General features: G+C 39.0%; 1 protein-coding gene across 3 annotated transcripts in view; it reads right to left on the minus strand.

Annotated features, from left to right (window-relative positions):
* Positions 1-26,933, minus strand: part of MYO1D (myosin ID) — a 305,600-nt gene that overhangs the window by 173,447 nt on the left and 105,220 nt on the right. For all 3 annotated transcript variants that reach the window (XM_058560353.1, XM_058560350.1, XM_058560352.1), the window contains 4 exons: positions 25,263-25,433; positions 21,638-21,708; positions 17,827-17,901; positions 12,705-12,837 (listed from right to left, as the gene is read on the minus strand). In XM_058560353.1, the coding sequence (XP_058416336.1) occupies positions 12,705-12,837; positions 17,827-17,901; positions 21,638-21,708; positions 25,263-25,433 (450 nt within the window). The remainder of the gene's footprint in view (positions 1-12,704; positions 12,838-17,826; positions 17,902-21,637; positions 21,709-25,262; positions 25,434-26,933) is intronic.

Raw genomic sequence — 26,933 nt, forward strand, 5'->3', positions numbered from 1 at the left:
AAGGTGTCAGCAGGGCTGTTATTTTCTGGAGGCTCTAAGGGAGAACCTGTTTTCTCATCTTTTCCAGCTTCCAGAGGCTGCCCACATTCCTTGGCTTGTGGCCTCCTTCCATCTTTGAAAAGCCAGCAAGGGCCTGTTGAGTCTTCCTCAGGATGCCATCTCTCTGGTTCTGACTCTTCTGCCTCCCTCTTTCCCTTTGAAGGACTCTTGTATTAATACAGGGCCTATGTGGACAATGCAGAATAACCTCTTTATTTTAAGGTCAGCTGATTAGCAACCTTAACTCCATCTGCAACCTTAATTCCACCTTGCCAGGTAACATAACATGTTCACAGGTTCTGGGGATTAGGACGTGGATATCCTTAGTGGGGATAAGGTAAAGAAAACCAAAAAAAACCAAAAAACCAAAAAGAACCTCTCTCTCTTTCTCTTTCTCTCTTTCTCTGGTCTTTGCCCTTGGTTCCTGGCATACAACTGCAAAAACCTTTGGAATTTCCTCAGTGATAGGAGTATCTTTGTTATGCTAATGAGGTGACTCAGGCCCAGCCCCTAGATAGCTTCAGGATGGGGGCTGGTCATCAAGAAAACCCTCCACATGATTAGAGGGCTGGAACTTTCAGCTGCCTGACCTCTGGGGAGGGGAGGGGAGCTGGAGACTGAGCTCACTCACGGGCCAATGATTTAATCAATCATGCTTATGTAATGAAACCTTGATTAAAAAACTCAGGACACAGAGGCTCTGAGGAGTTTCCTGGTTGGTAAACACACTGATGTACTGGGAGGGTGATGCACCCTGACTCCATGGGGACAGAAGCTTCTGCTCTTGGGACCATCCAGACTTTCCAGACCTTGTCACTCTGTGTATCTCTTCACCTGGTTGTTCCAGGTGGTTAGTGTCAGAATTGAATTGAATTATAGGACACTCAGTTGTTGTCAGAGAACTGGTGTTGGAACGCAGAGGCCAGTATTCCACCTAGCACACCTGCCTTTTGTCATCTCATCTGTGGGACTGAAAAACATGACCGCAACATTTTGCAGCACCTCCCATCAAGAGGTGGAGTTTCCACCCCACTCTTTGAATCTGGGTTGGCCTTGTGACTTGCTTTAATCAATAAAATGTGGCAGAAGTGACAGTGGGTTACTTGTGGAGACTCAGCCCTGAGAGGCTTTGCCCTTTTGGAACACTTCTTCCATCATGTGAAGAAGTCTAGGATTCAAGACTATGAAGAAAGAGGCTAAGTTATCCAGCCATCCAGCCATACCATGTGAGGAACCATTTTAGACTATCCAGCCCCAGCTGACTACAGCCATTTGGTGAGCCCAGGTGAGACCAGCAGAAGAACTGGACAGTCAACCCACCAAATCATGAGAAACAATAAACTGTTGTTTTAAGCACTACATTTTAGGGTGATTCGTTGTTACATATTAATAGATAACTGATACTTCCTCCCTATTCTGGAACACCAATCCTTGGCTTAGATATTAAGCAGAGGATCAATATTATTATAAAGCACAAGCAGAATCTTACTTTAAAAAATAGTGATGGCTGGGGGCCAGCCCTGTGGTGTAGCGGTTAAGTACGTGCACTCCACTGCTGGCAGCCCGGGTTCAGATCCTGGGTGCAAACTGAGGCACCATTTGTCAGGCCATTCTGTGATGGTGTCCCATATAAAGTGGAGGAAGATAGGCACAGATGTTAGCCCAGGGCCAGTCTTCCTCAGCAAAAAGAGGAGGATTGGCATGGATGTTAGCTCAGGGCTGATCTTCCTCACAAAAAGAAAAAAAAATAAAATAAAATAGTGATGGCTGAACAAATGTTTACTAAATCTGTAATGGTTTTCAAATGGAGCATTTATATGGGGAAGTTGTAGCTCACTTTTAAAAAGGGCTTATAGTAAATTTAAAACAAACTTAATGGGATGAGGAAGTGAGGGAGGGGGTACTACTTACTTGAGGATTTTCTGTGAGTTTCCTGGGATATAGAGTCTCTACTGCTTGGTGAATAAACTAAGAGAAGTGGCACTGAACACAGTAAATATCGAAATGCTACCAGATCTACCCGAATGCTTTGGTACTGGTATAACGGTATAAACATTACACAGCATCAGGATACTTGGCTCTTAGCTGTCTCTGTTCTTAACTAGCTATGATAAAGTCTCTCTGGACCTAATAACCTATTTATGAAATGAGGATATTAGGGCTTCCACTTTAGTAATGACAGAGTAGGTAATTTAAACCAACAACTATGCTGGGCACATGTAGGACAGGCAAACAAAATTTGCAAAACATCTGCTTAAAGACATTGGAGAACTACCAAGATAGTGGAGAATATTGGGGCCAGAATCCAGGGGAGGAAGGAAGCCATGGAGAATAGCCCAGGTTGGAGACCTCCTTTTTCCTGCAGGAATTTGCCGACTCCAGATTAAGTGGATGGATCTGAGTAGTGGTTTTGACAGCCTCATGGGGCTAGTGAGAAAGAGATTAGAGACTAGGGCCTGAAAAGGAAGAGGTCATGGGTAAACCCCTCTCACTTTGGGCTGGGATCCCACAAGGCTGCCACTAGCAATAAGGGTGAATCAGAAGTAGGCAGTCCCTCACAGGGACCATAGTTCAGCTCTGAATCACTTCAGTCTTTGAAATCGGAACAGCTGATTTGAAATACTAGTGCTCTTAGATGCCTAAAGGAGCAAAGGTAAATCTTCCCTGGAGAAAGATTACATAAACTTGGGCCTCCAATTATTTCTACAAACAATTTTGCAAATATAAGGTTGGGAACAAACAAAAAAATTAACCAGACATATAAGGAACCAAGATAACACGAATTAGAAACAGCAAAATAACATACAAAATACATAGACCTGCAGGGGTCCATATATGGGAGTTATCAGATAGAGATATTAAAATAACTAGGCTTTGGGGCGGCCCTGTGGCTTAGCGGTTAAGCACGCGCGCTCTGCTGCTGGCAGCCTGGGTTCGGATCCTGGGCGCGCACCGACACGCTGCTTCTCCGGCCATGCTGAGGCCGTGTCCCACATACAGCAACTAGAAGGATGTGCAGCTATGACATACAACTATCTACTGGGGCTTTGGGGGGAAAAAAATAAATAAAATTATAAAAATTATAAAATAACTAGGCTTACCATGTACAAGATGACTAAAGACAATATTGAGATTTTTTTTTTTAGAGAACCAGAAACTATAAAAAACACTCAAACCAATGGAAAAACTGGTACTGAAAAATACAATAATGGAAATTAAGAATTCAGAGGATCAGAAGAGTAGATTAGAAATAGTCGAAGAAAAAAATAATGAACTAGAAGGGAAGTGAGGAGAAATTTCCTGGAATGAAGCATGGAGAGACAAAAAGATGGAAAATAAAGAAGAGAAGTCAAGAGGCATAGAAGATACAGTGAGATGGTCTAAGTAACTAGAGTCCTGAAGCAGAGGAGACAAAAGGAGCAGAAGCAATATGTCAAGAGCTAATAGCCAAGAACTTTGTAAAATTGATGAAAAACAATCAAGCTATTATAAATTGAAGAATTCCTACAAACTCCAAGCAGGATGAAAAAAAAAACATCTACACCTAGATACATTCTGAAAACCAAAGAAAAGCAGCCAGAGGAAAAAAAGACTGATTACGTGTAAGGAGCAACAAATAGATGACAGTTGACTTCTCAAAAGAAACACTGGAATCCAGAAGACAAAAGAGTATCACCTTTGAAGTGCTGAAAAAACTGCCAACTTAGAATTTTATACCCAGCAAAAATATTCTTCAAGAATGAAAATGGTAGAAAATATTTTCAGGTAAACAAAAAACAAAGAATTTGTTGACATCAGACCTCAACTATAACAGGGCAAAGTTCACACAGAAGGAAAATGGCCCCACATAAAGGCCAGTGATACAGAAAGAGGAAAAAGAAATGACAAATGAGTAAATCTAAACAGATATTGACTATATGTAGTAGTAATAATAATGATGATGATGATGCCATCATCTTACTGGCCTAAAAAAATACATATATGTATATAATTAAAATATATGACCAAAATAGCATAAAAGGAGGAAGTCAAATGGAATTAAAATGTTTTTTGGATCTTGCATTGTCCAGGAAGCAGGCAAAAGTACTAAACGGTATTAGATTTTTATATTCAAGAATGATAATGTAATAACTCAAGTAACCACTAAGAATATTAAGATGTAAATCTTTCAAAATAATAAATGGAATAATAAGACATAATTGTAACACCAAGTGTGGCGAAGTGGGGAGGAAAGGGTGTCTTCTTAGGTTCAACCAAACATTCTGACTCAAAAGACTCACAGGAGACACTTGGCACATGTCTACTCAGAAGGACAAGAACATGCCTTGCCAGTAAGCAGTGTCCAGGACCTTATAGCAGTCCACACAGTAGTCAGGTGACAGATCAGGTGCAAGCAGATGGGATCTACACCTGATGGGTATGAGAAGTGCCCTTGGTTTAAAAGCCTCATGCTCCATAGGGTCCAATACCTCCTAAAACAACTCTGAAGACAGCTTCCAGGGTACTTGAAAGAGACATGCCTAATAGATAAGTCACCACAGTCAGGGAAGCCCAAAGCATGCCATCCCCACTAGACGTTTATCACTCTCCCAGTACAGATGCAATTTACCAACGAGGGTAATTGTTATCACAAGCAATGTTGCCTAGTAATATAGCTGATAGACATCTTACTAGGTTAACAGGGGAACAGAGCTAGAAATTTAACTAAGGTTTAGTTGTGAAGCAGAAGGAACAAAATTTTGTTTACTTTTGCCCACAATAATCAATCTAAAAGAAGGTCAGAAAGGAAAGGAAAAGAAATATAGAGGAGTCAAACAGAAAGCACTAATGAGATGGTGGATTTAAACGTAACACACAGTAACCACATTAAGAGAAAATGGACTAAATGATTTATTCAAAAGACAAAGATTATCAAAATGGATTAAAAAACCAAACTATATGCTATGTACAAGAGACAACATACTTGAAACATAAGGATACAGAAAAATTGAAAGTAAAAGGGTGGAAAAAGATATACCTTGTAAACCCTGGCCAAAAGAAAAGCTGGTGTAACTATTTTACTCATGCAAAGTTGACTTTAAGGCAAAAAGCAATAGCGAAATAAAGAGAAACATTTCATAATGATAAATGATTCAAACACTAGGAAGAAATAATAGTTCTAACTTAAATAAGCCTAATAAATTTTCAAAATGTTTAAGGCAAAAACTGAAGGTACAACAAGGAGAAGTAGACAAATTCAGAATCAAAGTAGATTTTATCACGTTTTAGCATTGACAAAACAAAGAAATGAGGAAGAATGCAGAAAAACTGGACAACAATATGATTAGCAAACTTGACCTAACGGACATATATAGAATATTAAATGCAAATTATATATATTGTATATATATATATACACACACACACACACACAAAGAAAATTTAACAAATTTCTAAGGACTGAAATCACAGAGTATATACTCTGACCAAATGAGATTAAGCTAGAAATCAAGAGCAAAACGATAATTAGAAAATCTTATAAGTTTGGAAATTAAGAAATATAATTCTAAATGACCCTTGGGTCCAAAAGAAAATTACACTGTGAATTAGAAAATGTTTTGAACTCAGTAATTTATAGAATCATGTGGGCAAAGCAGTCTTGGTATAGGGTATCATTCGAGTAGTATAAGTACTTTACTAAAGAGAAACCAGTTGAATGGAATTTTACCAGTACTGACTGATCACGCACAGGAAGTGGTAACACTAGATTAGACATTAATAACCAACTAAGGGGCGGGGGAACGCCCTTTCATCCTGTTTAGTAATATAAAAATCTTCAGGTAAGGATTCTAGTGGAAATATTTTCTCTATATTTAATCAGCATTCTGTCTCAATTTATAAATGCCGCCTCCTCTCTCATTTATAAATATCCAGACTGACTCAGCCTACGAAATCCTAAATTTGACAAATTCTAAACGTCTCATAAAGGTTAAACCACAAAAGTTAATAGTGATCTTATTCTCTTGCACTTTTTAACGTTTCTCCCTATATTTTACGCAAAAAACATCATTTGTGAAAGTACACCAATTGTATATACATCTATTAGCCGGAAGGCATAGTATTTAGATATGCATCTATTTAAACTGCTTTGAACACTGTCAAACAGAGTCAAAAGCAAATTCAAGTTGATTTAATAATTTACTGACCATTGTTTAGAGTGCTTTATTAGGTATCAAGAGGTATACAAAATTACAACAACTCATTCCCTATATTCAAAAGACTTATAATCTAGGGGGGCAGATGAGACATGCATTTAAAACATTGTGTAGACTCTGAAAAAGTGAGAGGAGTCAGGGACTTGCACTTCTGGTGATGGAGGACTAAGCAATTCATATCACGCTTCCTGATGAAGTCGTTAAGAAAAAGCGCTAGATAAAATATGGGGGGAAAAATCTTCTGAAATGCATCAAAGAGCTAATAAGACAGTGAAGATGAGGGTAAGACTGAGATCCAGGTGGACGAGCCCAGCCTTCAGGGCTGCTTTCTTCTTAGAGGCCACTGTTGATCTGGAGAGGTAGCCACCAGGCTGAGGATAGCTTCTGGCAGCCTTGTGGGGCTGGGGGGATGACAGCTGGGACTGGAGGCCACAGATGAGGGACATAGGTCTGGAATCCTGAATAGCTAAACCTGGGATTTAAAGGGGAATGGATGGGCCGACCCCGTGGCTTGGTGGTTAAGTGCGCGCGCTGCGATGCTGACGGCCCGGGTTCGGATCCCGGGTGCGCATCGAGGCACCGCTTCTCCATCCATCCTGAGGCCGCGTCCCACATACAGCAACTAGAAGGGTGTGCAGCTATGACATACAACTATCTACTGGGGCTTTGGGGGGGAAAAATAAATAAATAAAATCTTTAAAAAATCTTTAAAGGGGAATGGAAAACAATTTGGCCCTTTCAGGGACAGCAGCCCATTGCTGAGGTACTATGGGTCCTGAAATTGGATTAAGGTGATTCCAGATAGTCAGAATTTATCTGATATATTTTTTTAAACTTTCAACTTTTCTATTATGTTTAGGTGTCATTAATAAATGGCATATGTCTGTACTCTCTTTCTTTCACCTGATTTGGCAATTTTTATCCATTTACATTCAATGTAATTACTAACATACTTGGGTTTATTTCTACCAGCTTAAGTTGTCCTAGCTTTCCTACGTTCTTTTGTCTCCTCTTTCCTATGTTTTTTAGGACTGATTATTTTTTCTCATTCTGGCTTTTTCCTCCCTCTACTAGTTTGGAAGTTAGAACCTCATTTCTATTCTTTTAATGACTACACTAGAAAATTTAACATGCATTGTACTTAACAGAGTTACAAGCTAAGCAATATTTTCATCCTTTTCCTGAACAACCAAGGACCTTAAACCCTTGAATTATAATCACCCACTTCTTCCAATTTATATGCTATTGTTGTGCTATTTAATTCTTATGTGTATTTTTAATCCAATAAAATATTATTTTCACAGTTTATTTGGATCTACATATTTACTAAGTTCTTTGTTCTTCCTTTTGTGTATCAAGCTTTCACTTAGTATATACTCTTCCTCCTGCCTGATGTATATCCTTTAGAATTTCCTTTAGTGTGGTTCTAACTTGCTGCTTTTATTTTTCAGAAAAATTCTTTATTGTGTCTTTGTTCTTCAATACATTCTCTCAGTATAGACTTCTGCTTTACAGTTATTTTCTCTCAGCCTGTTATTCCTTGGAAGCTCATCAGCTTTTAAGGCATTTTCTTTGTCTTTGATGTTCTGGGGTTTTATCAGGTGCTTAGACGCAGATTTCTTTTAATTTCTCCAGCTTGGGATACACTGGAATTCCTGACTCTGTAGAGGGGTGTCTTTCATCATTCCTGAAATTCTCAGCAGTATTTCTTCAAATATTGCTCTGCCCGTTCTCTCCTCTCCTTGTAGAACTCTGATTAGATGCACATTAGATCTTTTCATTTTATCTTCCATGTCTCAATGTTTCTTTTATATGTCTTATTTCTTAGTCTAAGTGGAATTGAGGATAATTTCAATTTTTTCTTTCATTTCACCATTCTCTCTTCAGCTTTGTCTAAACTGATGTTAAACCTATCCATTGAGTTTTCAACTTTAATTATTTAATTTTTATTTCTATCAATTGCCTAGTTACTTGCTCTTTTTCATATGTTTAGGCCTTTCATTTCTTGAAACATATTAAACCTTCTTATATTCTGTTTCTGATACTTCCGGTATAAGAAGTTTTCATGAGTTTGAATCTGTTGTTTAGTCTGACTCTCACATATGGTATCTTGTTTCTTTGTGTGTGTAGTGATTCTTTACTTTGAACTTATTTTCCTTAGAGCTTTATCTGTGGAAATTCTTTAAGGTCTGGTATGAAGGTTGTTTCTCCAAGGAAAAAAACCATGCTTGCTACTATCAGGTGCCTGGGGGCAATACCAGACCTGGACCACTTTAAACTAAATTGTTGGCTTGAGCCTTTTCAGGCCATCCAGGTAGCGTGAATTTGGACTGCAAACCTCATAAAAACTGGCTTATAATTAAATTCTCACGGAATGTTCATCCATCCTCCGTGGCTCAGTGCAAAGAACTAAGGCAGTTTTCCTTTCAGATAATGACAAATTATTTCTAGTTCATTCTGGATGTACCCATTTGAGAAGGCAGCCCCCTAGAGACCTACCATTGTGTGTGTGTGTGTGTGTGTGTGTGTGTGTGTGTGTGTGTGTATAATCTCTTATTAGACACCCTACTTTAGGCAGGCCCTGGGCTTCACTTCGAGGACCCAGCCCTGAACAACTATACTCATAGTCACCTACTTCAACAAATCCGCTGAGTATGAAAGGCAGCTTTAGTGCTCTGATTATTTTTCCCTTCACTCAGTTAACTTCTGTCTTCACTCAGGCCCAGGCGTGCATATTCCTTGCTTTCTTGTTAGTTCACAGCTGCATTCAAGAAGTTGGTTTCTATAATTTACCTAACATTTTAGTTGTTTTCAGTTGGGATGAGTGGGCACTTAGTTCACCATGCTGCCAGAAAATGCATTACTCATATATATCTTTAAGATCTTTATATCTATGTTCCTAGGTGAAACTGATGTCTCATTTTATTTTCTCACAGTAACATTGTACTAAGGTAATATTAATCTCATAAAATGAGTTGGGTAGTGGCCTCTCTTCTCCTCATCCTCCAAACAGTTTGTCTATGATAGGGATTATTGGCTCCTTGAAGGATTTGTAAAACTTATCTGTAAAACCATCTGGGCCTGATGTTCTTGGCAGAGTTGGGGGAAAGCAGACTTCTGATTAGTGATTCAGAATCTTTAAGGTTACTGATTTATTCAGATTTTATATTTCCTCTTGAGTTAATTTTGATAACATATTTTTCTGGAAAACTATTTAATCTTTCAAATTCATTGGCATACAGTTGTTTTTAATATTCTGATGCTTTTTAAAATCTCTATAGTGTGTGAAGTTGTATGCCTTTTTTCATTCACAGCATTTTTTTTCCTTTTTCTTTACCAGTTTTATTAAAGATTTGTCTATTTGACTAATTTTTTGGTCTTTCTATCACTTTTGATTTTTGCTATTTAAAAAGTATTTTCTTCCTTCTTTCTTTAGATTTCCTTTTCAGGCTTCTTGAGTTGAACGTAACTCATTTACTTTCAATCTTGCTTGTTTTTTTATAAAGGCATAACAAGTGGGCCACTTTAGCGGTACTGTACAGATTTTGATAAATTCCTTGTCACGCAGTTCCAGATATTTTATAATTTCCATTGCGATTTCCTCTTCAACTTGTGAGTTATTTAGAACAGCATTTTTTTGTAAGTTTTCAAACACATTAAAAAAAAAAACTTCTTTAATGCTGATTTTTATTTTACTTGCTACGAGGATGGAAAACGTATCTATACATACATTTGTTAAAATGGCTGCGACTTCCTTTGTGATCTAGCATGCGGTCAATTCTTGTAAATGTTCCGGTACACTTGAAAGGAATATGTACTTTCTATTCCCTCGGTACAGAGCTCTTTTGATCTATTAGATAAAGTTTAAATTTGGTCTTCAAAGCTTCTGCATTCTTACTAAGGTTTTTATCTGCTTGATCTATCAGTTTCTGGTGGAGCTGGTTTAAAATCTCCCACCGGGACTGTGGACTTCTCAATTTTTCCTTTAAAAATTTTTAGGTTCTTTTTGTGCTTTGTTGACTTCACGTACAATCACAGCTACGTTGTTAGGTACCTAGTTCAAAATGGCTTTATTGCCTTGGATATTTTCATTTTATTATTATTAGTCTCTTTATCTGTACTAATACTTTTTTTCTTAAATTCTATGCTCTCTCACATTAACATTGCTTTTAACCAGTTTTTCCGGAGGGTGGGGGGCTTGATATATTTTTATCCACCTCTCTGTTTTTAATCTTTCTGCAAGGTGTCATTTAAGTATCTCCTATAAGCAGCATGTACCTGGATTTTCCACCTATCTAGTTAGTCTGTTTAGTCCATTTACATATGTGGTGAGTACCAATTATTTAGATTTATTTCTATCATATTATTTTGTATTTTCTAAATGTAACAGTTTTCCTCAGTTTCTGCCCCGCCTACCTTCCCGCCTTCTATTGATAAGTTGTCTATATTCCTTTGCTTGTCCCTGCTCCCTCTGTCACTACCCCACCTCCACAAACACACAAATTGGGAAGCTGAGGCAGAGACTGCTAAGCTAGTTGCCTACCTCATATGCTCTATCTTTCTCCTACTTTGAAACAGAATACTTATTTCTAGGTGAGAGCACTGCTGACCAGAATAAAAATGCACTTCCCAGCTTCCCCGGCAACTAGGTACAGCAAATGAGACGTAGCTGAAGTGCTGTGTGAGACTTACAGGAAGTCTCTTTAAAAGGGAAGAACCTCCAGCTGCTATCCTGGACCAGGAGGATGGACGCCGAGCACTAGGATGGTAGAGCAGACAGACAGAAGGAACCTGGCTCCCTGACAACCTTAGAGCTGTTTTACCACTCTCGGGATACCCTCTTCTGTACTTCATTTACAGAAGAGAGAAATAAACATCTCTCTTGTTTCAGTCACTAATGAAGCTGAATGTGATTCCTGGTACAGAAATTATAGATGGTTCTAGCATGGTTATTTTTAAAAAATGCACATTTAGCTACCAATTTTAGAAAATAAAAGTGATTCTTTGCTAGTTAATTAAATTAGTATATTTTATAACAATATATTTATAAATATATTTTATAAATATATGAATCAAATGGATTTTATAAAATTCCGTGTTCAACTCTTATTTCTCGTGTCACATGCCTTCCAGGTTCACTCTGCTTCTTGCTGGATGAGGCAGGTCGACAGTGCCATGCAGAGACACAGAAAGAGGAAAGGTTCTAATGGCATTCTAGTCTTCGGCTCTGGGGTCCTCACCCCTGCCTTTCTGGAGGTTTGATTATACAAGCCAACAAATTGTGCTTATTTGTTGTCACTTGAGGCCAAAGAATCCTGACGAGAAGAAATAGAAAGCTACTGAACAGATGTGTTCTTGTGGGATTTGCCTAATTTATCCATAGTGAAGGAGCCAGAAACAGTATAGATTCAGACTCTTAGAGAGGAAGTCGACTAAAAAAAAAAAAAGATAACAACGAAGAAGAAAATACACAGGAAAAGTACCCGCAGCGGAAGATAAAAATGAAGGAACTAAAAATAACGAGTTCCCGAATGCTGCCTAATTTATCAGACTTGTCAACAGCAGCAGTTAAGAGTAGAAATCTGTTCTTTAAGGAAAAGAAACAGACTGAAGTTATCAAACAGTATTAAACTTCAAAAGAACAATAAAAAGCAGAAATAGCTGTCAATAATACATCTTTTTGTTTCGACTATTTAAAACAGCCTACAGGCAATACTTAAATACTGAACTTCCTCTTAAAACCCTATCTGGTCATTTTGTACTCAGGTATGATATATGGATAGTGTATTACTATTTAGTTCAAGATTCTTTTTTAAGCCAGACCCTATCTTCAGCACAAGGCTGAAGTTCATTTTGTCAGGCACATGCTATACTTTACAGTTATATATGTATTTTAAAGATCTCACTAAGACTTTCCCCTTTACAACACCAGGAGGATAAAAAGCCTAAATTTAAGAAAAGCATTTCATCTGGGACGCAAACAATTGTTTTACCCAGCAACGCTAAAAAAAAAAAAAGAAAAAACAAACAAACAAAAAATAGGAATAAAAATTCCATTACAATATTCACTGTAAATATATATCCATCAGAGGACGGCCCCGTGGCGTAGCGGTTAAGTGCGCGCGCTCTGCTGCTGGCGGCCCGGGTTCGGATTCCGGGCGCGCACCGACGCACTGCTCGTCAGCCCACGCTGTGGCGGCGTCCCATATAAAGTGGAGGAAGATGGGCACAGATGTTAGCCCAGGGCCAGTCTTCCTCAGCAAAAAGAGGAGGATTGGCGTGGATGTTAGCTCAGGGCTGATCTTCCTCACCAAAAAATAAATGAATAAATAAATAAATAAATAAATATATATATATTCATCAATTTGATTGACTATAATTCCCTAACAAAGCAAATCATACATTCTCTATAACATATATTAAGAAGGACTCTATGAATTAAAATGGATATTTAGAAAATAAAATAATTACCTTTGATGCAAGGTTGTCTACCAAAGCGATCATGGAGTTCTTAAACAAGGTGGCGGCGGTCAGAGGTCGCTTGGTCACCTCTGTAATGCTCAGTTTCCCTTCAGGCCACATATTCTTCAGCACGGGATTTGAACTGAGAAGCACAGAAAGAGCAATTCAAACGTTACATTCAAATAAGCTGAATAAGAGTTGCTAAGCAATCCTGTTGAACTGTATCCTGAGAGTCACAATTGGCCTACAGACTGAACCCATGGGGCCTAACTGGAAGAATCACTCCATCCAGAAAATTATGCTGAAAATGAAATGACAGATACTGCACCACAGATCGAGAAGATGTGTCCAAACTATACTGCATTTAAAAAATTCTTTAAACTTCTTTAAAGTGACATCTATATTATTATAACCTAGGATCCTCAAATGGTTAACATGGTTCTTACAATATATACATAAAATAAAATTATTTTGGGAGTAGTATAAAAATGAGGACAAACCACTAGTAGGAAAATGATCTTCAATGTCATGGCAGAAAACATGAAAGTGAAAGCATTTTCTCATTGAAACAAATATTCATACAGAATAGGTAACCCTACAAAAAGCCAGGTCTTTCTAAAAATACAGATAGGAATATAAACCCTTTCCACACTGTCTACTAGTAAATCCCTTTACTGCCTCTGAATTTATGAACACATTTATAGGTAGCATTCGCAGTGACAATATTTTATTGATGTGACACTAAGACTGCTGCAATTCAATTCTCAGAGTGCACTTCAGGCCAGTTTTCATGCTAAAAATTATATACTCACTATCTGGCTCTGTGGAGATATTTTTAAAAACGTGTGGTGGTCTCAACTCTGATTTTCTGTTTCATTTCAGGTGCTTTTGATTTTAAAGTAATTGGAACTTGAAATGTTGCTTGCTTTCCGGAAACATTTCTCTTGTCAGAAATTTACTTAACAAAAAAATTGGGAGTTGAGAAAAGACTTATTAACATGGACATTCTTTGCTAATTATGTTTACTATTACCATCACTTTGGCCTCTTTTCTTTTCCTAGTATAAAATTGAGAAAATTGAGTTGGTTCCCCAAACACCTAAGTTTCTGTACACAGAGGCTCAAAATAACAGCTGCAAAATGCCAGAATGGATGACAAGGAGCAAAGAAGATAAATGGTGAGGTGAAGACTGACTGGGTCTGTGAATGAAGACAAAGGAACACTCCCAGCCCTCACCATTGCTAGCGAGCAGTGCCAACTACCATCAAAAGTGGCTATAAAACGATGCAATGATCTATAGCTTATGGACCCAGTTTTATTACGTTCTAGTCCTATTTCATAATTTTCCAATGATATACATATGAATAAAAATGACCACATGAATGTACATTGTTTTTCCTTAACTGTTCCATCCTAACCTTTAGCAGAGAGAGAATTTAAGGCAATGATTCTCAACCTTTAGTGCACATGATGCCTGGATGCCTTCCTAACACCTACTGAACAGAACTTCCAGAAAGTAGAGCATGTGTACTTTGAAAATTCTGATGCATGCCAAAGAATGAAAATCACTGGCTTTGGGTGTATGCAGTTTCTACCCCAAATTCCACCTTACTCACTGTTGGCCATATTTAGAGACTATACCCGTACTGCCTTGTAAATGGAGGGAGAGGGGAAAGTTGGAAATGAAGGAAATAAGACGTTTATTATTATTATATTATTAAACTGTAGAACTGATACATAATGAATCAAAACAGACACATACAACCATTTTAAAGAGAAAGCACTTTCAGGCCAGTAAGTCATAAATGTAATATTAAGAAAATAGTTTTCGTACATCTAAAAGAACTCTTTTTTTAAAGGAAAGCTTATTTATCCAGAAACCCAATACGTATAATAGATAAGGCAGAACTTATCTGGCTAACGAGAGAGGAGTAAAAAGTCTGCACGTGGCCTGCCACCTGCTTGCTTCCTTCCTCCTTCCATTTACACACACACACACACACACACACACACACACGCACCTGTGCGTGTACACTCTCAAGGTCTACAGAACTAGAGATCCAAGGATTACTCTTTAAACATATACAAAGAAAGAAAGGATTGAAAGTTGGGGAGGTTGTTTAGCATGGAAGCATCGAAAATTGTCCACAGGCAAAGGTAGCCCCTTCAAACACCATCTAGGAGGATGATTTTAGCCAAAATAATTTCAAGACTTCCCATCCCACTGGCAAGGCCTTTCCTATTATGGAGATAGATAGAATAAGCTGTAGTCAGTAGACTTTTAATCTTTTCCACCTTTGGCAAGGCCATCCCTATTGTGAAATGGATTCCGCTTCCCCTGATGCCTTTAATTGTTGGATTTATCTAAGTTCCTTTGTTCTGATTCTCTGCTTACCAAGCAACTAAGCATTCCGGATTCTACAGGTAATATTTTTCACTGTCAATTAATAAACCAGAATTCTCGCTGCTATTTGACTTCCCAAGCAGATTTTCCATAGGGAAAAAGCCTGTCATACCAACGCAGGTATTCCGTTCCTGCAGGTACTCCATGCGACTGTTAGATTTTTCACTGGAAATAAATTCACACACTGCTTTGTTCCCACATTGGTCCTGTGGTCCTGTGAGCCTGGAGTTATGTGAATTCACGACTGGAAGGTGGAGCTGTTCTCAGTGAGCTGAACGTCTGGGCCATGATGAATTCACCAAGGTAATGAATGCCACCTTGTGCAGCCTCCTGGTACACAGCCCGGCTGCCTTCTCCAGGCAAGACACCCTGACATTGCCACTGGCCAACCAAGGCTATTTTTCCAATTTGAGTTTTTGACACTTTTTACACAGAGCAATGCGAGACTCTGTCATTTGTCCCTCAAAACGGGTGCATCTTACCTGATAAATCAAGCATTGAAATTCCTTTCTGAAAGTCCCTTTTCTCCATGACCAGCTTACAGAGATCCCCTCTTACATTCCCATGTCTCTGTAACTTTCTAGTGATGATAGCTCCATCACTGTTCTTGGTGGCTTCATCATCCACACGGATGAATCATTCTACAGTAAAACTTCTTGAAAGAATTGTTTGAACACAATGTCTCCACATCCTCATTTTCTGTATTCTCGAGCCCACTTTGATCAGACATTTGTCTTCACGATTCTACTGAAACCAGTGTTGTCAAGAGACCCCGACCTTCATGTTAGCAAATCCAAGGGTTAATCTTGGTCCTCACATCACTCTACTTTTGACAGTATTTGACACAGTTCATAATTTTTTTCTTCTTAAAGCGTTGTTTTCTTGGCTTGGCCTCTGCAACACCAGATTTCTGGTTTTCTTCCTACCTCACTGGCATGCTCTCAGTTTCCTTTGCTACTTCTTCCTTTCTCGCTTGACACTAAACGTTGGAGTGTCTCAGGGATTCGTCTATTGACCTCTTCTCTCATTTTTTATTTATGTTCACCCTAGATAATTTCATCCCATCTATGGCTTTAAATACTATCAATATACTGATGACCATGAATTTGCATCTCTAGTCCCACCTTTACCCTGAGTTCTAGATGCATACATGCAATTGCCTATTTGGCATTTTCAAACGGATATCCAATATGCAACCCCAACATCACATATCCAAACAAAACTCTTGACTTTCCCCACCAAATTAGCTCCTCCTCTTGACTTTCCCACATCAAGCATCCCTTCCCCACTGCTCTGGCCTCTTTGATTTCTGTTTTTCTCGCATACCACACATCCTATCCATCAACAAATCTTGTTGGCTCTACTTTCAAAATATTACCCACTCTGACCACTTTTCATCATCTGTGTCACTACCATCCAAGTCTCAGCCTGGATTACTAAACTAGCTTCCTAACTGGTCTGCCCCTGTCTACTCTTGCCCTTTATGGTATGTGTTGTACACAGCAGCCCTGGTGATTTCTTTAAAATATAAAGCACATCATATAGTGAATTCCAATGGCTTCCCTTCATACTTCATCCTTACCTTGGCTCACAGACTCTTCATGATCCCGGCCCTGTTGACCCCTTTCAATTTATTCCCTACCACTCTCCCTGTCCCTCATTCTATTTGTAGCCACACTGGCCTTCTTGCTGTCCTCAATACACCCAAGCTCATTCCCACCTGAGCACCTTGGTACTAGCTGTTCTCTCTGCCTGAAATGCTCTTCCCCCACATGTCCATGGCTTGCTCCCTCACTTCATTCAGGCCTCTGCTCAAATGTCACCTCTTTTAAGACATCTTTTCTAACCACCCTATCTAGAACACCTCCCCTGCCTTCCTTGTCTGTACCCTCAATCTCTTACCTACTTTATTTTTCTTCACACTTGAATGAAGTGTGAAGCACTTGACACTACCTGAAAGTTAGTTGTTTTCTTGTTTGACTGTCACCTCCACTAGAATATAAGATCCACGAGGGCAGGGATTTTTGTCACAGCTATATCCCACAGCATAGAAGAACGTGTGGCTCAGATGTGCTTAATACATCTTGGATGATCTACTGACCAACGGACTCAGCAGACTTAATAAATGAGTGACTACAGTTCTCTGATCCCAAAGAAGAAGCTGGCCAAGAATCCTCTTTCTTCTTCTTGGGCCTTCTTTCTAAAGTAACCATACTGGGTTTGAACTTGCCATCCTTTGCCTGGTCTTATTTCGTCACAGTTCTTTCACATTTTCTTGGATTGTGAGAAGATTCTGTCCACTTAGGATCATCACTGACACTAGACGTCACTCTGCTATTAGAATGGTCTTTTAGTTGGGGGCAAAGACACTACAGTGGGAATCTGAGTGTGTAAAGCTTTCAGCTGGGTCAGAGGTTATCTGACACTCCCATGGCCACTGGCCTAGCCAGTGGGGGTGCCGGAAGGGTGGCAGCAGTGAACAGAGACACCGAGGCAACCCAAGGGAAATCAAGGAAAATCGTATTAGTAGCAGTTCCCTGCCCTAAGTTTATAGATTTTAGAATCATAATGTAATATATTACTTTATTCATTAATCATGATCAAGCAGAACTAGAAAATTTGGCAGAAACTCTTAAAATTGTCACATAAAAATAATCAAGTGCACACATATTATGTAATATATATGTCAAAGAGCTTAATGTAAAGATAATAAAATTTCAATCCTACCTGTTATACATGAGGCGCTTGAAATCTTGAAATAAAGTGTCTTTATTTTTGTCAATAAAACCGACGACAGAATAGCTAATAGAGAAAAAAAATAGAAAACTTGCATTATTCACCAAGCAAGACCCACATTTAAGCTTTCTAGAAGTTTACAAGCCTTTCCACTGTTAACTCTGCAATCAGTCATCTGTAAAGCTGATACTGCCCACCTTGTGCTGTGTTAAAGGATATCAAATTTACCTACTCAATAGACGGGAAGCTGTTCCTATTCCTCAAAAGCAGAGCAAACATCAGTACCATCATTACAATTAAGATCATCATTTACTACTGGTTTATTGCTTACCTCAAGAAGACGCCTTTTAAAAAGATAGCTGTATTGATCATCCAGCATTCCTAAGATAAAAGCAAAACAGCAACATACAGGAACTAATAGTCTCTTCCGTAGGGAGGTCAAGTGACTTGCCTAAGGTTCGCTCAGTGTGTTCAGGGTGGGATAAAAGAATCCAAGAAGAACTGCAAAGGATGGTAAGATATGGATAAGCAGAGGAGAAAGAGGAAGGCAGACCACACAGGGAAACAGATTAAATGAAGGGACGGAAGCAGGCACATGCATGGAGTTCTTAAGAGACAATGAGGTCAGTAGTCATGGTTTGGAGGAAGGGAGATGAGTAAGGTCTTGAAAGTCCAGCTAGGATTGCAGTTGGTGACAAAGGCAGGAATGGGAGCTGCTCTGCTGCAGTGCCTGCACGGACTCTCGGAGGAGTAAACTCAGTGCTGGGCGTATAAAAGCAATGGAGGATTCTGGGTGATTAAGACAGAGGCTAGGAGGCTGAGCAAATGGTAACTCTAGATGCAGCTGCTCCTTACAGCTCTGCTTTCTTACCTGTCTATATTTTCTTCCTTGACAATCACATCAATGTAAACAATTATCAGATCTCTAACCCTGACCTCTCACCAACGTTTCAGCCTTACATGTTTAATTCTGCAAGAAAGTTCCTTCAGGTTGTACTGCCCATAGGCACTTAAAGGTCACCAGGTCCAAAATTATTTCCTTGTCTCCTCCAGCCTAGGTCTTCTTAACACCTTCAAGTCACTGAACCCTTGAAGTTGTGTGACTCTTAATCAATTGTCTAGCCCATAAAATCCAAACTTCAAAGTCCTTATTTTGGCCTTTGGACTCACTGTGATTTGATCTCAATCTACTTTTCCAGGCATTTCTACTTCTCTATGCTACAAAAAGGATACACGCCAGTGAAATGGACCTAGTTGCTATTTCATGAATATTTTTAGCACCCTTCCCACTTCTTCCCATAAAAATAATTCCTAGTATCTAAGGACCAGCATTAGCCTTCCCAGGTTTATCACACAGATAGAAATATTTTATCATTTGCTTATTCTGAATTCTGACAACACTTATTATTACTTATATGGCAATTATTTTAGACCATCTTTTATTATATCAATGTATGTATGTAAATGTGTATATATATGTATATGTATACTATATGTATATAATATTATATATATATGTACATTAGGTATATAAATAAATACACACACAACTATATACGTATGTATGCATCTTACATGGAAAGCTCTTTGTGGGCAGGGACCATACTTTACCAAGTGTTGCACACACAGAAGATAGCCAATAAAAATCTAGAAAAGGATTGAAAGGCTTAAGGAGAGAAGGGGAAGTCCAGGGCAGTGCATATCCCTCAAAGTGGTCAGCTAGTATTCTGGGCCGGGAGTCTGGAAACCTAGTTATTGTCTCAGCTCTTCTACAAACTTGCTGTGTGACCTTGGGTAAACATTTTACATACTCTGCATAAGTCTCTTCAGCTGTAAAACAAAGGAGCTGGCCTAGGTGGTCTCCCAGGCCTCTGTCCAGCTCTGCTTTTCTGCCATTCTGAGCTGTATGAAAGTACCCTGCAAGTGAGGCTGGATTTTCAGGGCGGGATACCTGTACTGTACTGGATCTTCCCTCTTCAGTATTCTGGAACCTGGGAACAGGACTAGAAAAAGTGGAAAACGCTGCCATTCCAGCACTAACGGCTAGTTTGACAGATGGGGTGATAATTTTGAGCCTATGATTCTAGAGTTTTAAGTTAAATCAGGAACAGCTATTAAAATTTCTTCAACTGTCTCTTTGGCATTTATAGAGATGATCATTGCTTTTTGTTGTTGTTTAATCTCTTCCTGTAATGGGTTATATGAATAGAACTCCTAATATAAAAAATAAGGAGAAAGGAAGAGAGAGAACTTCAAACAAAAACAAGATAAGGAGCAGTGTTCAGTGGACAGTAAAATACACTAAATGTAGTAGGCTAAAAAATGACCCCCTGGAAGACATTCATGTCAAATTCCTTGGAACCTGTGAATGTTACCTTATATGGTAGAAAATGTGATTCCGTTAAGGGTCTTGAGAGGAGAAATTTGTATTACTCAGGTGGGCTCTAAATGTCATCACAAGTCTAGTTTTCAGATAGAGGCAGAGGGAAAATTTTTTTTTTTTTGTGAGGAAGATCAGCCCTGAGCTAACATCCATGCCAATCCTCCTCTTTTTGCTGAGGAAGACCGGCTCTGAGCTAACATCTATTGCCAATCCGCCTCCTTTTTTTCCCAAAGGCCCCGGCAGATAGTTGTATGTCATGGTTGCACATCCTTCTAGTTGCTGTATGTGGGACGCCACCTCAGCATGGCCGGAGAAGCGGTGTGTTGGTGCGCGCCCGGGATCCGAACCCAGGCCAACAGCAGCGGAGCATGTGCACTTAACTGCTAGACCACGGGGCTGGCCTCCAGAGGGAGATTTAACACAGACACACTGAAGAGGGGGAGGGGAGGTGACCACAGAGGCAGAGATTGGAGTGATGTGGCCACAAGCCAAGGAAAGCCTGCAGCCACCTCCTCTAAATCCTTCAGAGTGAGGCCCTGCCAACACCTAGATTTCGAACTTCTGGCCTCCAGAACTGTGAAAGAATAAATTTTTCTTGTTTTAAGCCATCAATTTGTAGTAATTTGTTACAGTGGCCCTAGGAAACTAAAATACTAAGGTAGTTATATTTTCTTATCAATTTCTGCTTTTACTGTAATCAGAAAATGTGGCTTGTGAGAATTTTGCTTTTTCAAATAACATTTGAAAAATAATGTGGAAAAGCTGGTTTTTGCTCATATCGTTCCCCAACTACTTATAAGTGGTGACTCACCTCTGGGCCTGCATGCCTGCTGTCTCTTCCGCTTGGAATGCCCTCTCTCTTCTCTCCTTTCTTCTTAATTCTTTCCCCTGACCAAGCCTCTTTTACTTTAGGACTCAGCATGGATACCACTTCCTCCAGCAAGACTTCTCTACACTCCTCACTCTGGGTTAATGATTCCTCCTCAATATTTCCATAATGCCTGGGCATCTCTTGTTTAACCCTTTCCATTCTGCATTCTAGTGACTTATCATGTATCTATTTGTATCTACCACTAAACTGTTAGCTTCTTCAGGGACAGGCCCATCTTATCCATCTTTCTAACCTAGTTCTTAACATATTTCCATGATTTATTTATCCATCAGCTGATTTTGACTGAGTGCCAACTATGCCAGGAACCGTGCATGGCTACATAGTGCGCGCTCAATAAATGTTTGAAGAGCAAGGAATGAATGAAGCTATGCCAATTTTTTAAAGCAAAGAGATTATAATACATTGGCATACAATATGACTGAAAAATGCAAATGAATAGGAAAACAATTTCTATTTTCCCTGGTTATATTTTCAGAAGTGAACCTGCATGCAAATCATCACGTTAGGTACCAAAGTAAGATACTCACACTACATCACCTGCGTAATGTCGGATTCGAAAATCTCGATCAAACTCCAGGATTTTGTCTGAGGCACAGAGCTAAGAAATCAAGAAGGAGATGATTTTGAAAACAGACATTTTCACTTTCCTAAAAATATATTCCAACCTAACATAAGATGATAATGTCACAAATCGTGATATCATTCTGAATGAAATCACATTGCATGGGGCTTGATTTAGATATTTGGCTTAAGTGGTAAAGACTGTGAGCTTTCACCAGAAATCCACACAGCTAGACTTCATTTCCCAGCCACCCTTGCAGTGGGAAATGGCCAAGTGACCAAGTTCTGGACAATGGAAGGTGAGTGGAAGTGAGGTGTGGCTGTTCCAAGCCAGAGCTGGTAAGAAGTAGGCAATCCTCCTCTGTGCTTGTTCCTCCTCCCACTAGTAGATCGCAGAGAAGGTCAATCCATACGGGATGGAAGAGCCATAAGATGGAAGAAGTCTGAGTCCTTGAGAGAGAAACAGACTTCTATTGTCTATGACACTTAAATGTTGGCTGCTATCTTAACACAGCCCAGCTTACTCTAACTGCCCATGTTCCACTTAAGAAGGACCATATTGAAGGCTTGTTATCTGCTAGGCACATACATCTCATTCAGTCCTCACAACTGATATTTAAAGCATTATGGGCTCTCTCTTACACACATGGAAACTAAGGCTCAAAGAGGTTAGGTAATTGGCCCAAAGTCACATAGCTAGTTAGTGCTAGCTCTGGGAAGGATTCTTGGAACAAAATGTAATGTCTGTGCTTTCCTATGTATACAACAGCCTGGCTCACCTGTCTTCTGCTAAGCTGGGACTCCAGTTCAGGTCTACCAATTCACAGAAGATCAACCTTCTGCAGCATTTTCTCCCTGAAGAGGAATACTTTATGGAAACGCAGTTCTATACAGCCCTGGTGGCCTCCATAACTTTCTGCAATTTTCCTTGTTACAGTAGCACCCAGACTTCTTTGTCTGCCCTGTGAAGGATCACTTGATATCCTATAGATTCTAAAGCAGACATCTAAGAATCCACAAAGCACTGAGCGCAGTTACGTACAAAAACCACTTTGACTGTAGTGTTAGATATCAAACAACTCCAACCAGGATGGTAGGTTCTACGCTAATAACTAGATTGTTAAAAGAATAATTAGTCTATTAATCTGACAAGCGAATAATTACAGGATATTAGAATCAGATTTCTGAGGTTCAAATCTTGGCTCTCCCATCTATGCTCTGTCTCGTTTAGTAATTACTTATCTCAGAGAGTTGTTCTGAAGGTTAAATGAACTATGGAGACCAAAGTGTCTAACAGACAGAGAGGTCTCCAAAATATTTAATTCCTCTTTCTTTCTCTCTCTCTCTCATTAACCACTTTCAAGAAACTCTTTTATTCATAAAACCCCCAACATAAAAGGACCCAAGAAATTTCTACACTAATTGAATATGCTTACATTTGGATCCTGCAAAGTCTCAACTGATCTGAACTCAAAAGGTTTTAGATTTTTCCTTACTTTTTAAAAATAATAATAGTTATGTATTTATCATTTAACTTTATGTTAATAATATTTTAAATGGTAGTTTTATGGTTTATCGAATCATTTGCCTGCCTCTCCATGGCAACTTTAATGCATAAGAAACAATTTAGCTCCTAAATAAATACAAGCCAGAAAGTTCTTATTTAACATGCCAATAACTCTAGCTAATCAGTAACCCGTAGCAAATGGTAATACCTGGCTTAGCATACAGGACAACAGCCTTATTTAACAGAAAGATTCATAGTGATGAAAATATCCTGACAGCTTGAGTATTTCACTTCTTTCCTTCATTAGGCAAAAATCCCAGAAAAGAACACAATTTAAAAGTTTCCATCTCAGGACTTGTCTGGGGGATGACGCTGAGGAAGGAGCCACCTGGTCTGGGAGTTGGGGAAACCTGGGTACCCACATGTAAAAAAAAGAAAAGGAAAAAAAATGCCTATCTCCACAGATATATTACTGTTTAGCATTTTCTATCTGATCAGTAGCAACTGCTTAAAAGTCCTCTGTCCAGTAAAAGTACTTCCAAAATATTTGGTTGATAAATTTGAAGCAGGTGTATAAATGGCCCAGGTAAACATATCAAAATGAGGTGATTTCTCATGTGAGATTAATAGTTATTTATTTCAAAGAAGTGGCACCTTGCATGTTTCAGTTTAAAATTCAATATCCCATAAGCTTTGTTTGGTATGATCGTGACCAACTCGATTCAATTTGACAAACACTGACTGTCTACCATCTGGTAGGCACAATGCTAGGGAAGTCTCCCAAACCCGAGCCGTGATTATAAAGGACATTTATAACCCATCCCGCAAAGTCAGGACATTTGCCTGTGTAATCAATCATGCTATCTTTAAAAGCATCACTCTAAACTATTTACGTTGCTTCTAACTTTGCTCACTGCTTTTTTCCCAGCACCCAGGATTATACCTGGAAATTGTGAGGCACTTATTAAGTATTTGTGTTATGAATGGAGAGTGACGGAAGGAATACCTCTAATTGGAACCCTAATGTCAAAGATCAGACCGTAGTATCTGAAAGTCGACTTGTAGTAGGGCTACAAGCCAATCCTCAGTTACAGACCAAGGAGAATATTTTAGAAATAAACTGGCCCAAAATAAATATCAGCCAGTAATCTATTTCTTGATGACTTACGTTTTAACTAGTTAAATGTGGAATCTTACTGTTCTGATTACATAATTTCAAAGGGGACAGAGTTAGAAAATAGATTTATTCGTGCCAAAAAATGGCAGTGCGTCATAGATTTATATGGAAATATGGAGGAGCAGAAATGTTTGCTCCCTTCTTTACGGAAGTGAACAAGCATGGGGCTTGTTTCTCCTTCAGCTTATGGTTGCTAGACAAGGCTGTATTTGTAGGGAACACCCAGGGATGATGCTGTGTCTCTCCTAGGACAAATATTATGGCAACATACGAGATGCAAGGCACAGCACAAAGGTCTGATAACCACACTGACACCAATTATTACAGAAATGTGATCTGTTTATAACAGTTTTGGAACGTGAAAGATAAGGAGTTAAAGGATACAAGGAAACTCGTTCCTTAAATGAGTGGGTAACAACTAGAATTACAGATAGAATTTCTCTGTTTTCACAAGAGCCACAATGTCTGAAGAACTATGGCAGAGCACACATACTACATTTTATGACTGAGGAGCATTACAGTAAAAAGTCAAGGACAAAAGCTATTTTCAGTGCCAGAGTTAGCAGATGCAGGAGCAAAATTCTAGCACATGAACAAGGACTCTGCACCTATTGGTTATAAATGACATCATGCTTTCTAAAGAATCACGTTCATTTTTCCTATTTCTAGCAAATTGAATAGTCTGGAGCTCCCTCTCCTGGGTATTATGATTTTTATCAGTCTCATCGTCCTATAAACCAGAGAGGCAGAATTCATCCACAGCAAGAAATCATTTAACAGATGCTTATGGTCTTTCTTTCTTAGTTGAGTGGACATTCTTTTAACTCAACATATAAAACCATTTAATTCTGCCAAACAACGAGGAAAATCTTACAGATCAAAAGGAGAAGTTCTCATCCAACATTACCTTTCGGCTGGAAAAATGACCGTGTTTGCCCAGTTTACTGTTAAGTGCTTCGAGGAACATTTCATCGGTGACTTTGCCGACGTTCATGCAGGCGTCATCAAGGATTGCGATGATCCCTTTGTGCTGCTGCTCCACAAGGTCCACGATGATCTGATTGTTGAAGTAATCAATCTGCAGGACACAGCGAGGAAGCAATCCCAAACGGAACAGAGAGCAGGACAGGTAAAACACCAATGCCTCCATAAGTGTCAAGAGTTTAAAGCTACCGTAATGCCAAGTATGTAAATAACATTAACGAGGTCTAACACTACAGTGAGCACACATCCTATCAGAGGTTTATTTTTTAATTTCTTTGTTGACTTTATAACATGAAACACCTTGTCTTACATGAGTATAGCTCCAGGCAAAAATTATAAAGAAGATAAACGTTTCCCCCATCACCAACTCTTGTTTTAATCCTGTCTCCAGATCCTGCACCTAACCTTACACCTTCATACTCTCAATCCCCCAATCTATTGGCCATTAACCATAAGACACGAATTCCACTAAGTACCAACAAATAACCTTAAAGTATCACTTGATATATAACTTGATGAGGTTAAGGTATTACACAAAACTTGCATTTCTAATTACATGGCCCTGGATGACCTAAATCCAAAAGAGCATCTCCTCCAGTTTCCCCAAAGTTAAAAAGCATATGTGGGAATAACAGAGTTTTGATGTTTTTCCGGGTATAGTATAAAAAATTTAATTCTGAGATGTAAGTATCTACACAAGGTGAGAATAAGCTTTTCATTTACTTCCATAAGCTGAATAAAGTTATAAATAACTTCTGGCTTTTTAGCAACTTCAATATACACAAAGTTTATGCAAAAATCCTCATGCACACCCGTTTTTCTGCTGGCTCGCAGCACACATATCACCATACACACGTAGAGGGCACACTGGCCTAACTCAGGCTAGCTGTACGTCATTTGAAGACGGGCAGCTTGTTATCATACACTGTAATCTTGCGTGTTGATGTGTCTCATCTCATTTAAAAGGTACCTAAGCCGAGCGTTGTCTCCATTACCTTCTGGAAGATCTATACACTCATAATAGATGACTAAAGTCCCTTATGTATTCCTGTGCCATGCTATTTAAAATCCAAGGACTCATGCCAGTTACTTGTCTGTGGCTTTCAGCTCCATTACTAGTCTTCCAAGTCCTCTTCTGTACTCCATGGACTGAAAGTCTGCAAACTGGGTAGCTTTTACTTTCTTTTTTATACTTTCCTGGTTTGTCTAAATCAGTGATTCTCAACAGAGGGTGACTTTGCTCCCCAGGGGCATTTGGCATCGTCTGGAGACATTTTTGATAGTCATGACTAGAGGTGTGCTACTGGCATCCAGTGGGAAGAGGCCAGGGATGCTGCTAACCATCCTACAATGCACACAACAGCCCCACAACATTTATCTGGTTCAAAATGTCAGTAGTTCAGAGACAGAGAAGCTATGGTCTGAATATTTACTTTTATTGTGGACATTTATTATATTTCTAATTAGGGAGAGGAGTTATTTCCATCTTTGGAAAAAATATCCTGAAAATACTCAAAAAGCAGTAACTCTGTATTAATTAACAACTGAAGTCTTAGACTTTGGGACTATGGAATTAAAGACTAAGTCTTTTATC

This window comes from Diceros bicornis, chromosome 18 (assembly GCF_020826845.1).
Source record: "Diceros bicornis minor isolate mBicDic1 chromosome 18, mDicBic1.mat.cur, whole genome shotgun sequence".
Classification (NCBI taxonomy): domain Eukaryota; kingdom Metazoa; phylum Chordata; class Mammalia; order Perissodactyla; family Rhinocerotidae; genus Diceros; species Diceros bicornis.